Source organism: Serinus canaria, chromosome 22 (genome assembly GCF_022539315.1).
Source record: "Serinus canaria isolate serCan28SL12 chromosome 22, serCan2020, whole genome shotgun sequence".
NCBI lineage: Eukaryota > Metazoa > Chordata > Aves > Passeriformes > Fringillidae > Serinus > Serinus canaria.
The window spans coordinates 3,524,846-3,539,138 of record NC_066335.1 but is presented as its reverse complement, the minus strand read 5'-3'; the positions used below and the strand labels follow the sequence as shown (position 1 = coordinate 3,539,138).

The following is a 14,293-nucleotide window of genomic DNA, read 5'->3' as shown; positions in this document are numbered from 1 at the left end:
TAAATCGTCTCTGGGCTCGGGGATAATCAATCCTGCAGCGTGTTAATCCTCGTTACGTGCCCATTAGACGCGAGATGGAATCAGGCATTAGGGTGCCTCCTCCCGTTATGAAATCTGAAAAACAGGATTGAGTTTGGAGCAGGGAGAGGGGGGGCGAGGAAAACCACGAAACACCTCAAAATTGGGGGTTGGGGCGCTGGGCTGGGTGATTTCAGGGGGGAAGGGCGCAGGTGAGGGGAGCCAGGGAGGCTGAGGCGAGGTTTGGGGCAGGGAGGGATTTGCATGTGCCTACGTGAGCGCAGGGCTGAGTCCCGGGGCTCGCACGTGCTGGGGCAGGAGGGAGGCACGGGCAGGGAAAGGTGAGAGCCGGGGCAGGAGCGAGGGATCCCTGCCAGCCCCATCCCCACCCCCGAGCCCCTCAGAGCCGCCCCAGCCCCGGGATCCCTCTGGGACGGATGGGAGCAGCTTTTCCTCGAGGGCAGGTGATTTTCTTTTGGGGTGGGGGCGCTTTGGGACGGCGCTGTCATTTCCTCGAGCTCCGTGATCCATAGGAAGCGTCCCCCCCCCCATCCCCTCCCTTTCCCACCGCTCCTCCAAGGATGAACTTTTCGCTCATTGTTCTTTGGCAGGTACTTTTAATGGGCTGGAAAATATTCTTCCTGTGAAGTTGCAGTTTTGTGGGGCTTGAATGAGTCCAGTCCTCCCCTGGCTCTGCCCAGCGCCACCGATTGGCTCCGCAGCCCGGGGGGGACCGATAAGGGCGGCTATAAAACCCTCGCAGCTCCCGGTCCCCCAGCGAGCAGCAGCCAGAGGGGCCACCCGGATCCTCCGCACATCCCTGCGCTCATCCCCGGGCTCGCCAGGATCCTCCCTCCTTCCTTCCCTCCCTCCTGCGAGCGCGTATCCAGCTCCACATCTTCGCTCAAGCCGGAGTGGAAGAGGAGAGGCGCACACATCCAAAAAAAAAAAAAAAATCAACCACCAAAAAAAAAAAAAAAAAAAAAGAAAAAAAAAACCAACCCAACCCCACACTTAGCGGAAACTTGTCAAAGAATGCTCCTAAAGTCTGGTTTTCTCCTGCTGCTGCTGATCAGTGCATCCGCATCCTACGAAGCTGAGCAGAATGACTCTGTGAGCCCCAGGAAAGCGCGGGTGGCAGCGCAGAACTCAGGTAACGCCACGAGCCGGGCCCGGAGCCGCAGCCCCGGTGCCTTAAACTGTCTCACCTTCCTCTGCTGCTGATTTTTCTTCTTCTTTTTCTTTTTTTTCCCCTTATAAACTTACCGGCTGGCGGCACAAATGTTCCTTGCAGGGCTGGCAGGAGCTGCTGGTGCAGAGCCGGAGCAGGAACCTCCTGGCGGAGCCGGGAGCGCTGCGAGGATGCGATCCGGGCTCTCCCCTCCTCCCGCAGCTCCCCGAGGAGTTCCGCGCACTTTTGAGCATTTTGATTTTCCTGCTTGCATGCACCCCTCTCCCCTCCCGGCTCAGCGCTGCTCTGGGGTTAAACCCTTGCTTTTTAGGAAGTTGATGAGATCGGCGGCGCTGGGACTGCCCCATTGTTCTGGAACATCTGCTCAAAGAGGGGCAGCCCGAGCCGCCGCTCGGAAGAATGCACAGCCCAGAAAGTGTCCCCTTGTCACCAACCGATGGCTCTCGGGCAGCTGCAAAAATACATCGGTGACATTTGCCAAACTTGCTCCCACAATGAAGGGGGAAATAAAAAAATTGCTTTGTCGAGCGAGCCCTGGATGTGAGGACTTTGCCGCTTAGATAACTTGGAGACATTGTCTGGAACAATGGGAATTAAAAATCCGCCTCTACTGTACCGCAGATATTAAGGCTCCGATTGGGAGCTCATTAGCAGCTGCCTTATTTTAGATCCGCAGGGCTCTGCGGCGTTGGAGCGGGGTGTTTGCTCCATTTGCTTTTGTATTTGGTTGCTGTGGAAACGCGGGGTCTCCCTCTCGCCCGGTGCCTGAGACAATCGGAGCTCGGCGCACCCGGAGTCCGCTGCGAGCGAAGTTCTAATTGGAACCTGTGGAAAGCTAATTATGGGGCTGGCTCGTGCTGCGGGAGGTTATGAACCGGGGAGGGGATGAATTACCGAGTATTCCTCCCTTCAGGCACGTCAGCAGGAGCGCGGAACGGAGAGGGGTTAACTGGGGGGATTTTTTTTTAATATTATTTCTTCTTTATTGGGGTTTTTTTTCGGGAAAAATCTCTGTTATAAAGAATTCTCTTCAGGGTGGAACTTAGATGTAATAAGGTGTGTTGTCTGGCAGCAAAGGCTCACTTTTCCCACACCTCGGGGCTGGATGGGGACCCTGGCTGGGCATTTCTTCCCCAAGAATGCCTGGTAACATGAGCTGGGGAGGCGATGAACGTGCCTTGCCCGGGCGCGGGAGGGGACAGATGTTGGGCTCGCCCAGAAAGGTTAATCCCGGCTAATTCCAGGGCAATCATGTGGCAATTCTGCTGATTCATTGTTAAAACGCACTGGATCTGCTCTGAGAAAGCCGGGCTGACACCGATACCCTCGTGCTCAGCCGCCCCGCTGCCCCCGGGGTTTAACCATCCCCGGAGCGGCGTTACCTGAACTTTCTCTGCCCGAATTTCCCTTCCCCTCCCGAATCTTCAGCAAAATGACCTTTTTTGGCTGTGCCTGCGAGCTCCCAGGGCAGCTTTAGCGCCGAGCTGCCGGATCGAGTCCTTCTGGGTGCTGAGAATTGACTCTCGAGCTCAAATCTTCTTTCTAGGCAATTCAGGCGTTTTAGAAAAGCACCGATGCCTCCCAACCAGTGCAATTTCCAATTTGCTGGCGTTTGCCGACGCTTCCATCTCATTTTCCAGCGGTTTTGTGAGCCAAGGCTGCTCCCCAAGGAAGAGACCTCAGCACCCAGAGCTTTCCACGGCCCATCCTCATCCCTGCTCCTTCTTCAGAGGGACTTGGGGTGAAGGTGCAAATGCCTGGAGAGAGAATTGGGTTGGGATGGACATTTGGGTCCCCATCTCAGCGAGGAGTGTGAGGTGCTGCCTCTTTTAATCCGTGTGTGACCCTCGGGGGCTTTGGTAGCTGGAACTTCTGTTCTGTGGGGTGCTGGTGGTGTCTTCAGAGAATCCTGGAATTGTAGAATCATGGAATTGTAGAATTATAGATTTATAGAATTATGGAATCCTGGAAAGGGACGTTAGAGCTCATTCCATTCCCCGCCATGGGCAGGAACACATTCCACTATCCCAGGGTGCTCCAACTTAGCCTGGGACACTTCCAGGGATGAGGAATCCACAACATCTCTGGGCACCCTGTCCCAGGGCCTCACTGCCCTCCAAGGAAGGATTTTCTCCCTAATATCTGACCAAAATCTCTCCTCTTTTAGCTTAAAACCAATCCCAGCCGTTCTAGCACTGTGCACATGAAAAGTCGCTCTCTCACTTTTTTATAATCTGCTTTTCTGCACCACAAGGGGCTCTGAGGTCAAGCTGGAGCCTTCTCTTCTCCAGCTGCTCCATTTCTTCTCCCAGTCAAATTCTGGGGTATCAGAGAAGCTCTGAGCCTGGCCAGGGGCTGGGCAGGATTTGGCCCAGGGCTGGGCAGGATTTGGCTGCAGTGCTGGGCAGGACTTGCCCCCAGGCTGGGCAGGATTTGGCTGAGGTGCTGGGCAGGATTTGGCCGGGGATTGGGCAGGATTTGGCCGCGGTGCTGGGCAGGATTTGGCCGGGGGCTGGGCAGGATTTGGCCGAGGTGCTGGGCAGGATTTGGCCCCGGTGCTGGGCAGGATTTGGCCGGGGGCTGGGCAGGATTTGGCCGAGGGGCTGGGCAGGATTTGGTCCCAGGCTGGGCAGGACTTGGCCCCAGGCTGGGCAGGATTTGGCCCAGGGCTGGGCAGGATTTGGCCTGCAGTGCTGGGCAGGACTTGCCCCCAGGCTGGGCAGGATTTGGCTGAGGTGCTGGGCAGGATTTGGCCGGGGATTGGGCAGGATTTGGCCGCGGTGCTGGGCAGGATTTGGCCGGGGGCTGGGCAGGATTTGGCCGGGGGCTGGGCAGGATTTGGCCCCGGTGCTGGGCAGGATTTGGCCCGGGCTGGGCAGGATTTGGCTGGGGATTGGGCAGGATTTGGCCGCGGGCTGGGCAGGATTTGGCCCCGGGCTGGGCAGGATTTGGCCCCGGGCTGGGCAGGATTTGGCCCCGGGCTGGGCAGGATTTGGCCCCGGGCTGGGCTCGCTCTCGGAGTGCTGATGTTCCTGTGCCCCTGTCTCCCGCAGCCGAGGTGGTTCGGTGCCTGAACAGTGCCCTCCAGGTGGGCTGCGGAGCCTTCGCCTGCCTGGAGAACTCCACGTGCGACACGGACGGGATGTACGACATCTGCAAATCCTTCCTCTACAGCGCTGCCAAATTCGACACTCAGGTACGGCCCGGGCACAGAGGGCACGGGAATAAAACCCGGCCGGGAATCAAACGGGGCCGAGAATGAATCAAACCCGACCAGAATCAAACCCGGCCAAGAATAAATCCCGGCCGAAAATAAAACCCGGCCGAGAATAAACGGGAGCCTTTTCATGCCCCGGACAAGTCCTGCGGGCTCTAAAGCACGTGCTAAGAGCTCCGCTCAATGCCTGCCTTAATTTAAGCTGTGCTTTGGGCAGGATTAACCCTCCCCTCCCTGCAGCCCTTTCTGCTGCTCCTCTCAGCCCCCATTTTTGGCTCCAAGCGCGTCCTCCAGGGCTCTTTTTCCACCCGCTCCCTGCTCCGGGTGAGGACTTGGCACGGAGGGTTCCGTGGGGTGGAGAGCAAGGTTTCCTCTCCAGGAGGAAATAGAAATGTTCTTCTAACAAAATAAATCTCCTGACTGTGTGACCTGGCACAGGGCTGGGCTTTGACTTGGAAATGTTCGGGTCTGGGAATGCGCGGCCAAATTTGGGCTGCGGGGAGAATAAACGGGACAATATTGGAGGGCTGTGCTCTGCCAAAATCCTTTTCCCTCTGTCTTTCCTCCCAAAATTCACAGAGCCCCCGATTTCCTGTGCTCCAGCTCCGAAGGACAGATTGAAAAGCTCACAAAGGCTCTTGAGGTCTCAACCAGGAGTGTTAAACTGCTGGCATTAAATTGGTGTTAAATTGATCTGTGGGGCAGAGCTGCTCCATCTCTGCTCCTGGCACTTCCAGGCTGAAGATTCCCACTGCCTCAATCCTTTGGGAATGGGAGTTCAGAGCATCCCAAGCGCTGAGAGGGACAGCTCTGCAGTAATTGGGAGCATTCCAATCCCATTCCCTGCCTGTCTGTAATTGCAGGAGGGTAATTAGCACAGCCAGGCCTGGTGGAGTACCCGCAACACTTCGCCGTCCTTTGGAGTCTGTTGAAAATAAGTTAGAAACTGTTGTAAAATAGTCGATAGATCATTGAGCACGTGCTGTTAGTTTGGTAATTTTATTGTAAAAGGGGTTAGAAGGGTCGCTGTAAGAAATCCATGCTCAAGGTACCATAACTGACCTCAGTGAAGTGCACCAGAGCCAGCCTGGGCAGAGCTGTCATGGCCAATCAAGGCCTGAAACCTTCATGCACATGAAGGATCCAAACAGGAACCAACCCAAAGGGACAAAAACCAGGATAAAAATGGGCTCCTGACCCCCTGAATGGTGCTGCTCCACCTGGGCCATCGGGGCCATGGCTGCTGAGCAGCCCCAGCACCAACTCTGCAGCATCCTCGATGGAAACGCTCCTGCCCCATTTCCTACACCATTCCCTGCCCCATTCCCATCCCCATTCCTATTCCCCTTCTCATTCCCATCCCCATTCCCTGCACCATTACCAGCCTCATCCCCTTCCCATTCCCATCACCATTCCCATTCCCATCCCCATCCCCATTCCCTGCCCCATTACCAGACCCATCCCCTTCTCATTCCCCTTCTCATTCCCATTCCCATTACCATCCCCATTCCCATCCCCATCCACCATCACCATTCCCATTCCCATTCCCATTCCCATTCCCATTCCCATTCCCATTCCCATTCCCGTTCTCATTCCCATCCCATTCCCTGCCCCATTACCAGACCCATCCCCTTCTCATTCCGCTTCTCATTCCCATCCCCATTCCCATCCCCATCCCCATTCCCATTCCCATCCCCATCCCCATCACCATCACCATCCCCATCCCCATTCCCATTCCCATTCCCATCCCCATCACCATCACCATCCCCATTCCCATCCCCCCATCACCATCCCCATCCCCATTCCCATTCTCATTCCCATTCCCCTTCTCATCCCCATCCCCATCCCCATTCCCTGCCCCATTACCATCCCCAGCCCCATCCCCATTCCCGCTGCCCCATCCCCATTCCCGCTGCCCCTTTGCTTTGGCCCTTTCTCTTCCCACAATCAAAGCCGAGATCCCCGTAGCACCGGGAGCCTGCCCTGGTTGTGATCGGATTCCCGGCATTCGCTGAAGGCGCCTTCCCTTCCCTTCCCTTCCCGTGTGCAGGGAAAAGCTTTCGTGAAGGAGAGCCTGAAGTGCATCGCCAACGGCGTGACATCCAAGGTGTTCCTGGCCATCCGCAGGTGCTCCACCTTCCAGAGGATGATCTCCGAGGTGCAGGAGGAGTGCTACAGCAAGCTGGACCTGTGCGGCATCGCCCGCCGCAACCCCGAGGCCATCACCGAGGTGGTGCAGCTCCCAAACCACTTCTCCAACCGGTAGGGAACGGGAACGGGAACGGGAACGGGAACGGGAGGGGCAGGAAGCACCGGGGATGGGGGATAAACCCGGGCAGCTCCTGGGACATCCCAGCCCAGGAAAGCTCCCTGCCCCTGCACACCCTGCTCGGCTTGGGCAGCCTTCTCCCTGCTCTGCTTGGGAAATACATTTATCTCCCTTTTTGGGAAAATTCCTTTGCTCCCCTTTTTGGGAAATGCATTTATTTCCCTTTTTGGAAAATACATGTATCTTCCTTTTTGGGAAAATTCATTTGTTTTCCTTTTTGGGAAAATTCATTTATTTTTCCTTTTCGGGAAAATTCATTTATTTTCCTTTTTGGGAAAATACACTTGTTCCTTTTGGGAAATACACTTATTTCCCATTCTGAGAAAATTCATTTATTTCCCCTTTTGGGAAAATACACTTGTTGTTCATTTTGGGAAATACGCACGCACCTGTGTCTTTCTGGGAAAATATATTTATTTCCCTTTTTGGGAAAATTCATTTATTTCCCTTTTTGGGAAAATTCGTTTATTTTCCTTTTCAGGAAAATACACTTGTTGTTGTATTTTGGGAAATACACACATTTTCCTTTCTGGGAAAAAATATTCATTTCCCATTGTGGGAAAATGCATTTATTTCCACTGTTGGGGAAAATGCATTTATTTCCCCTTTTGGGAAAATTCCTTTGTTTTCCTATTTGGAAAAATACATTTGTTTTCCATTTTGGGGAACTCACATAATTCCCTTTTTGGGAAATACATTTATTTCCCTCTTTGGAAAAAGAAACTTGATTTTCATTTTGGGAAATACACATATTTCCCTTTCTGGGCAAAGACATTTATTTCTCCTTTTGGGAAATACATTTAAAACATTTCCCAAGGAGAATCATAAAATTATCCAGAGTCCCTTACTCCAAAGCCTGGAGCTTGTTTAAATGTTAATTTTTTTTTTGTTTGGGTGCACTATAACGGTCAATGATCCCAACCAGGCTGATTAATTTGGATTTCTGGCACATTGAGCTGCTCAGGGAATCATGGAATGGTTTGGGTGGGAAGGGACCTTCAAGCCCATCTCATCCCACCCCCCAAGGACAGGGACACCTTCTCCATCCCAGGTTGCTCCAGCCTGGCCTTGCCCATCCATTGCCATCACTCCCTTCTCCAGATGATTGTGGGACCTCCTGAGCAGCTCCAGCCAGAGCCTCTCCCCAGGTGGCTCTGTCCCTCTCCTGCTTTGGGGTCTGTGGGGTGCTTGGAGCTCATTCTGCACCGTGGTGCCAGCTCCTGGTGACTGCACCATGCAGAGTTTGGTAAATCCTGACTTGACCGTGTTCACAACCATCCCCTTCCTGGGCTCACATGGCACCTGGGAAATGAACCCTCATCTTCCAGAGCCCTGGTCCTCCAGAATCCTTGTCCTCCAGAGCCCTCGTCCTCCAGAGCCCTCGTCCTCCAGAATCCTTGTCCTCCAGAGCCCTGGTCCTCCAGAATCCTTGTCCTCCAGAGCCCTCGTCCTCCAGAACAATTGTGCTCCAGAATCCTTGTCCTTCAGAATCCTTGTCCTCCAGAGCCCTGGTCCTCCAGAATCCTTGTCCTTCAGAGTCCTGGTCCTCCAGAATCCTTGTCCTCCAGAATCCTTGTCCTCCAGAGCCCTGGTCCTCCAGAACTCTTGTCCTCCAGAATCCTTGTGCTCCCCAATCCTGGTCCTCCAGAACCCTTGTGCTCCAGAGCCCTTGTCCTCCAGAACCCTTGTCCTGGAGAACCCTGGTCCTCCAGAATCCTTGTGCTCCAGAACCCTGGTCCTCCAGAACCCTCTTCCTCCAGAACCCTCATCCTCCAGAATCCTTGTGCTCCAGAGCCCTCCTCCTCCAGAGCCCTTGTCCTCCAGGTCAGCACTCTGCTCCTGAAGCCAGGAGAATGGAAGGAGCTGTTGCAGTTTGTTTGGGGTCCCTGGGGAGCCCCCTCAGCTGTGTGCTCACTGGTAGCAGCAGGCAGGCAAGGAGACTCCACACAGCTTCTGGGGGTGCTAATTAGATGGGGTGCTAATTATTTGGGGTCCCACCCCCAGGAGCAGCGTGGTTTGTGAGGGAGAAAGGGGAAGAGGGAGAGAGGGAGAGCTCAGGGAGAGAAGGGCCAAGAGCGAGTCTGTGGTCTCCCCCCAGAGCTTAGCAGGGACATTCAGAGTGCACGGGATAAACCTTGGGCCAGTGGGGTTACAGATCCAGGATACTGCAGGGGAGGATCAGGCTTGGGATAACCAGGGCTGAGACAGAGCACACCATTTAACTAACATGGAACACCACAATTCACCCTTTTTTCTTAGAAAGAAAAGATGAAGAGAAATAAGTGCCAGGAGAGCCTCTGTGGTCTCCCTCACCCAGTTTAACAGGGAGATTCAAACTGGGTGCAGAATCAGATTTGGACCAATGGGATTACAGATCCAGGATATTGCAGGGGAGGATCAGGCTTGGGATAAACCCTTGATTTTCCAGGGGTGAGACAGAGCTCACCATTTAACCATTTAACAACATGTAATGGTTAACACCATTAACCATTTAAGCATGGAGGCAGCACCCCGATCCTGTACAGCCCCCCTGTGCCAACCCCGTGCTCTTCATCTCTGGTGCCCTGCTGTGAAAAGAAGGGAGGTTTTTCTGGAGTTTGTGGTCAAACCAACCAGTGCTGAAATCTGAATATTGAGGAGATGGATGCACCTCTGGGAACACAGGGGGTGAAAAGCAGAGAGCTCCCAGGGGAACTTCCTCGTGGTTCTGGAGGGTTGAAGAGGTCAGACCTTGGCTTTGCTTCTGGTGCCATCCCACAGCAGGCACCAGGGAGAATGGATGGTCACGGGGCACTGGCATTGTGCCAGCATCAAACCTGGGCAAGCCTGGGGCTCTCCCTGCTCTGCTTTGGGGCTGTCCTTTGTCCCTGCAGGGACAGCAGTGTCACACCTGGCACCTTCCCCTGAGCAGGACTGCCCTGTCCCCTGTCCCTGCAGGACAGCAATGTCACCCTGCTGCCTGTCCCTGAGCAGGACTGCCCTGTCCCCTGTCCCTGCAGGGACAGCAGTGTCACCCTGTTGCCTGTCCCTGAGCAGGACTGCCCTGTCCCCTGTCCCCTGTCCCCTGTCCCCTGTCCCCTGTCCCCTGTCCCTGCAGGGACAGCAGTGTCACTCTGCTGCCTGTCCCCCTCTCCTGAGCAGGACTGCCCTGTCCCCTGTCCCTTCAGGGACAGCAATGTCACCCTGTTGCCTGTCCCTGAGCAGGACTGCCCTGTCCCCTGTCCCCTGTCCCCTGTCCCCTGTCCCTGCAGGGACAGCAGTGTCACTCTGCTGCCTGTCCCTGAGCAGGACTGCCCTGTCCCCTGTCCCCTGTCCCTGCAGGGACAGCAGTGTCACTCTGCTGCCTGTCCCCCTCTCCTGAGCAGGACTGCCCTGTCCCCTGTCCCTGCAGGGACAGCAGTGTCACTCTGTTGCCTGTCCCTGAGCAGGACTGCCCTGTCCCCATCCTCCAAGGACAAGGGACACCGGGGGCTCCAGGGCTGCTGCAGTCACGCTGCAGGGCAGGGATTTCTGTCTCCCAGTCCTGGAACAATCAGTGCTGAGTCTTGTGACTGGGATAAAAGGGACCTTTTGGAGCTGTTGGAGTCAATAACTCTGGGACTGGAGTGCAAACAGAGCTCTGGGTCCTGCTGGGGTGGCCTTGGCTGGACCCAGGAACATCCCAAACCTCCAGACCTGTCCCAGGACAGGTGTGCAGGTGATTTATACATTTTATGTTGCATCAACCAGCAGAAATGATTCAGAGAATCCCCGGATATCCAGAGCTGGAAGGGACTCACCAGGATCATGGAGATCCATTCCCTATTTCCTATCATGGATCCATTTCCATTTCCTACTGCAGAAAACTCTCTTGTAGATGGGGTTATTTTTTCTTGTGTATCCAGAAAATGGCAAAATTGAAAAGGCAAAATTACACTGGGGGGAGTGAAAATGAAACAAGCAAATTTGGGGGGGAAAATTGGAACCCTTGAAAAAGGATTTCTGGAGGACTGGGAGAGGAGCAGGCAGCTCTGTGGAGGTTAAACTGATGGGCTGAGGAGCTCAGCAGCCCTCAGAGGGGGACATGGGGACACTTGGGCAGGGCTGGCCAAGCCCTGGAGCCTCTCCCGAGGCACAGCAGCTCCTCCCCCAGCCCAGCGGAGGATATTGTGACACGCAGAGGAACAAAAGCAGCAGGATTTCCCAGCTCCGAGGTGAGGCTGAGGGCTCCCGGAGCATCCTGCTTTCCCAGCCCCGGGATCAGAATGTGCCACTTGGCCCTGCCCCAGGGGAAGTCCTTAAAGGTCATCGCATCCTCCTGCCATCTCCTCCCGGGGCAATCTCTGCTCACAGCCCTCTCTGAGGGCTCTGGGAAGGGTCCCAGAGTGGAAGGCACGGCGCTGGACAGGCTCTGTGTCTGGCCCTGCTTTAAGCCGGGTCTGTGGCTGGCTCAGCTTTGCTCATCTCCGCTTCAGACCTCGCCCCCAGCCCTGCTGAGCCGGGCTCAGAGCGAGCCAGAGCCTGGTCCTTTTGTGCAGCTCGGGCTTTGACCTCACCTGACCTCCCCTGGCTGCTCCAAAGGCCGGGGCTGAGAGTTGGGAAAGGATTTTGAATGGGAACTCTCATTTCCCTCTTCCTTCCCCTCCTCCACCTGCAGGCTGTTCTCCTCTCTGCTCCACTGGAAAAATGTCACCGTGACCTTAAAGTGCTTAAAATAATTCCCCGAGGTCCTTTCAGGCAGGAATCCCAGGCAGTGTGGGACTGCTGCCCTTTTTCCCTGCTTTGTCTCCCTGGGAAGATGTTCCCTGGCACAGGGGGGTGCCAGGTGCTGTCCCTGCCCTGCTCCTGGGGGAGCATTCCTTGGGGGAATTCTCAGCAGGGCTGGGAGTGCAGGGCAGCACCCCTGTGCTGTCAGCATCCGAGTCAGGCCTGGGCAAAAAGTGACCTGGACTCCCAAGGCACTCACTGAGAGAAAATTCAATTTATTGAGAAACCCATTGCTCCTTATAGCCTGGTTCACTACAGGCAGACCTGATGGGTCCTTTAATTAAAACACCATCACCATTGGCTAATTAACAACTTATAAACCATTTATAACAACCTTATGATTGTTATACACCCATTTCTAAACAATTATTATTGTATGAGATATTAGAGAAACAACACCTGCAGGTTGTTTTTATCTCCAGCTCCCCAACATTTTTATCTCCAGCTCCCCAACATTTTTATCTCCAGCTCCCCAAAGCTTCCCAGGCCAATGCTGGGAAAACTCATCCAGCTTCTGTCTCTCTCAGGAGCTGCCACCACACCTGGCTGCTCCTTGGACAAGGAGTTTGTGCCCAGGGCTGCTGGGAGGGAAATGCAGCTGGAGAGGAGGCAGGGGAACAGGGGAGGGGTTCCGTGCATGGCGGGCTGGGAGCGAGCACGGATTGTCCCAAGGAGCTGTCCCCAGGGAAAGCAGGGGTCTGCCAGGCTTGGGCTGGGCTGCTTCTCCCCCTTCTGGTCCTTGACAGGGAAAGGGACAAGAGGGACAAAGGGAATGGAAGTGACAGTGGATTGTGTGTGCTAAAGGTCTCTCCCAGGGATCTGCCAGGCTTGGGCTGGGCTGCTTCTCCCCCTTCTGGTCCTTGTGAGGGCTGTGCAGGGAAAGGGACAAGAGGGACAAAGGGAATGGTGCCCCGGGGATGGGGCAGCCGTGGCTCTGCCTCGGAGCAGAGGCCAGGCCAGGCTGGGATCCCGGCAGGATCTGGTGTTGCTGACATGGATTATTTTCCTCCCCAAAGCTCCAGGAACTCGGGTGTTTAGCAGAGAGCAAATCACACCTTTAACCCACTCTTAATCTCTCAGCTCCTTGTTTTACCTCCCCGATCCACCAGGATCACTCCAAACCCACCGTGCTCACCCCTCACCTCCCAGAGCTGAGGCAGCTGCTGGTTTAGGGCAATTAAATCAGAATTTTGGCCATGGTGTTCCTTCCCTGTGCCAGGGGCACAGCACCTCCATGCCCAGGGTGTGGAGTGGGTGCGCTGGGAGCCCCCAGCCTCACCTCGGAGCTGGGAAATCCTGCTGCTTTTGTTCCTCTGCGTGTCACAACATCCTCCGCTGGGCTGGGGGAGGAGCTGCTGTGCCTCGGGAGAGGCTCCAGGGCTTGGCCAGCCCTGCCCAAGTGTCCCCATGTCCCCCTCTGAGGGCTGCTGAGCCCCTCAGCCCATCAGTTTAACCTCCACAGAGCTGCCTGCTCCTCTCCCAGTTTGGGTGCAGCGACAACAGGGTTGGACTTGACCTTGGGAGGCCTTTCCCAACCTTAAAAATTCCACCAGAACATCGTCAGAAATCAATTCCCAACACGCTCTGGCTGAGTTCAAAACCCTGATCTTGCAGCTTTTGTCAGCTGGCTGGGTGAGGCCGTGGGCTGACCAGGTCCCTCTGCTGCAGGTATTACAACAAGCTGGTGAGGAGCCTGCTGGAGTGCGACGAGGACACGGTGAGCACCATCAAGGAGAGCCTGATGGAGAAGCTGGGGCCCAACATGGCCAGCCTGTTCCACCTGCTGCAGAGCGACCACTGCGCCCAGGGCCACCCCCGCGCCGAGCTGCTGCGCAGGAGGCTCTCGGAGCCCCAGAAGCTGAAGCTGCTCCTCAGGAACCTGCGAGGTGAGGGCTCCACGCCCGCCCACGCCAAGCGCGGCTCCGCCGAGCGCGCCTGAGCGGGCGGGGCGGGCCGAGCACGACCAAAGCCGAGGGCTCTGCTCTAGGAGTGCTGCACCCAAAGCCAGTGGACTGTCGGTGTTTTAACCCCCAGGAGCTGGGTTTAGTTCCTTAGGGCTCGTTTAGTTAGTTCATCTTCTCTGTTCCTCTCCAACAACACTCCTGCATGGGTCTGTGTTCGGTGTCGCGGCTTTCCCGCCAGCCAGACGGCTCTGTCTCTTCTCTTCCCCTCAAAAAAATCTGTTATCCCCAAAAATCTTTGTCTTTAGCAGATCCCTACAGTGGTTGGGCCTTCAGGCACCAAACTCCCAGCGTTTGGAGGCTGAGTTTTGTCCCAAACCGTTGTGCTGACAGCGCCCGGGCCTGGAGGTTGGGCACCGAGGGGAGGAGCTGGTCCTCTCCTGCAGGTGACAAAAGATGCACTAAAAACTCCCCCACACCCCAAAACCACCCGTGGGATTCACGTCATGAATCCGTGCTGGCCATGGACGAACATGGATGTCACCTTCCTGGTCCTGTAGTGTCACCCTCAGTCCTAACCCTCCCAGCAGAGCGCTGTGAACACGTTTAAGTCAGGATTTACCAAACTCGCTGCGTGGTTTAGTCAGCAGAGCTGGTGCAAAACGAGCTCAAAGCACCCCACAAAGCCCAAAGCAGGAGAGGGACGTGTTCCACCCTGGAAAGAGGCTGTGGCTGGAGCTGGTCAGGAGGTCCCATAATTGTGTGTTGTATTTCAAAGCTCACATCTCTGTACTGTATTTAACTGCCTGAAGCTTTAAACCAAGCCTAACAGAAACAAAGCCTGTCTTAAGATTAGAGTATTAAAGGCCTTGCTCTAACTGTGGTATAAA

At 55.3% G+C, this 14,293-nt stretch overlaps 1 protein-coding gene across 1 annotated transcript; it reads left to right on the top strand.

Annotated features, from left to right (window-relative positions):
* Positions 1-981: 981 nt before the first annotated feature.
* On the top strand, positions 982-14,293 carry STC1 (stanniocalcin 1). The gene is made up of 4 exons (XM_009097700.4): positions 982-1,171; positions 4,264-4,406; positions 6,478-6,689; positions 13,171-14,293. Exons 1-4 carry the CDS (start codon positions 1,054-1,056, stop codon positions 13,439-13,441), a joined length of 744 nt encoding a protein of 247 aa, XP_009095948.1. The 5' UTR covers positions 982-1,053; the 3' UTR covers positions 13,442-14,293.

Bases quoted from the DNA above. Each gene is read 5' to 3' on its own strand.
- STC1 (XM_009097700.4), top strand. From the start codon at position 1,054: ATGCTCCTAAAGTCTGGTTTTCTCCTGCTGCTGCTGATCAGTGCATCC. The intron at 4,407-6,477 runs GTACGGCCCGGG...TCCCGTGTGCAG, and splicing joins CTGCCAAATTCGACACTCAG to GGAAAAGCTTTCGTGAAGGA. The intron at 6,690-13,170 runs GTAGGGAACGGG...CCTCTGCTGCAG, and splicing joins CCAAACCACTTCTCCAACCG to GTATTACAACAAGCTGGTGA.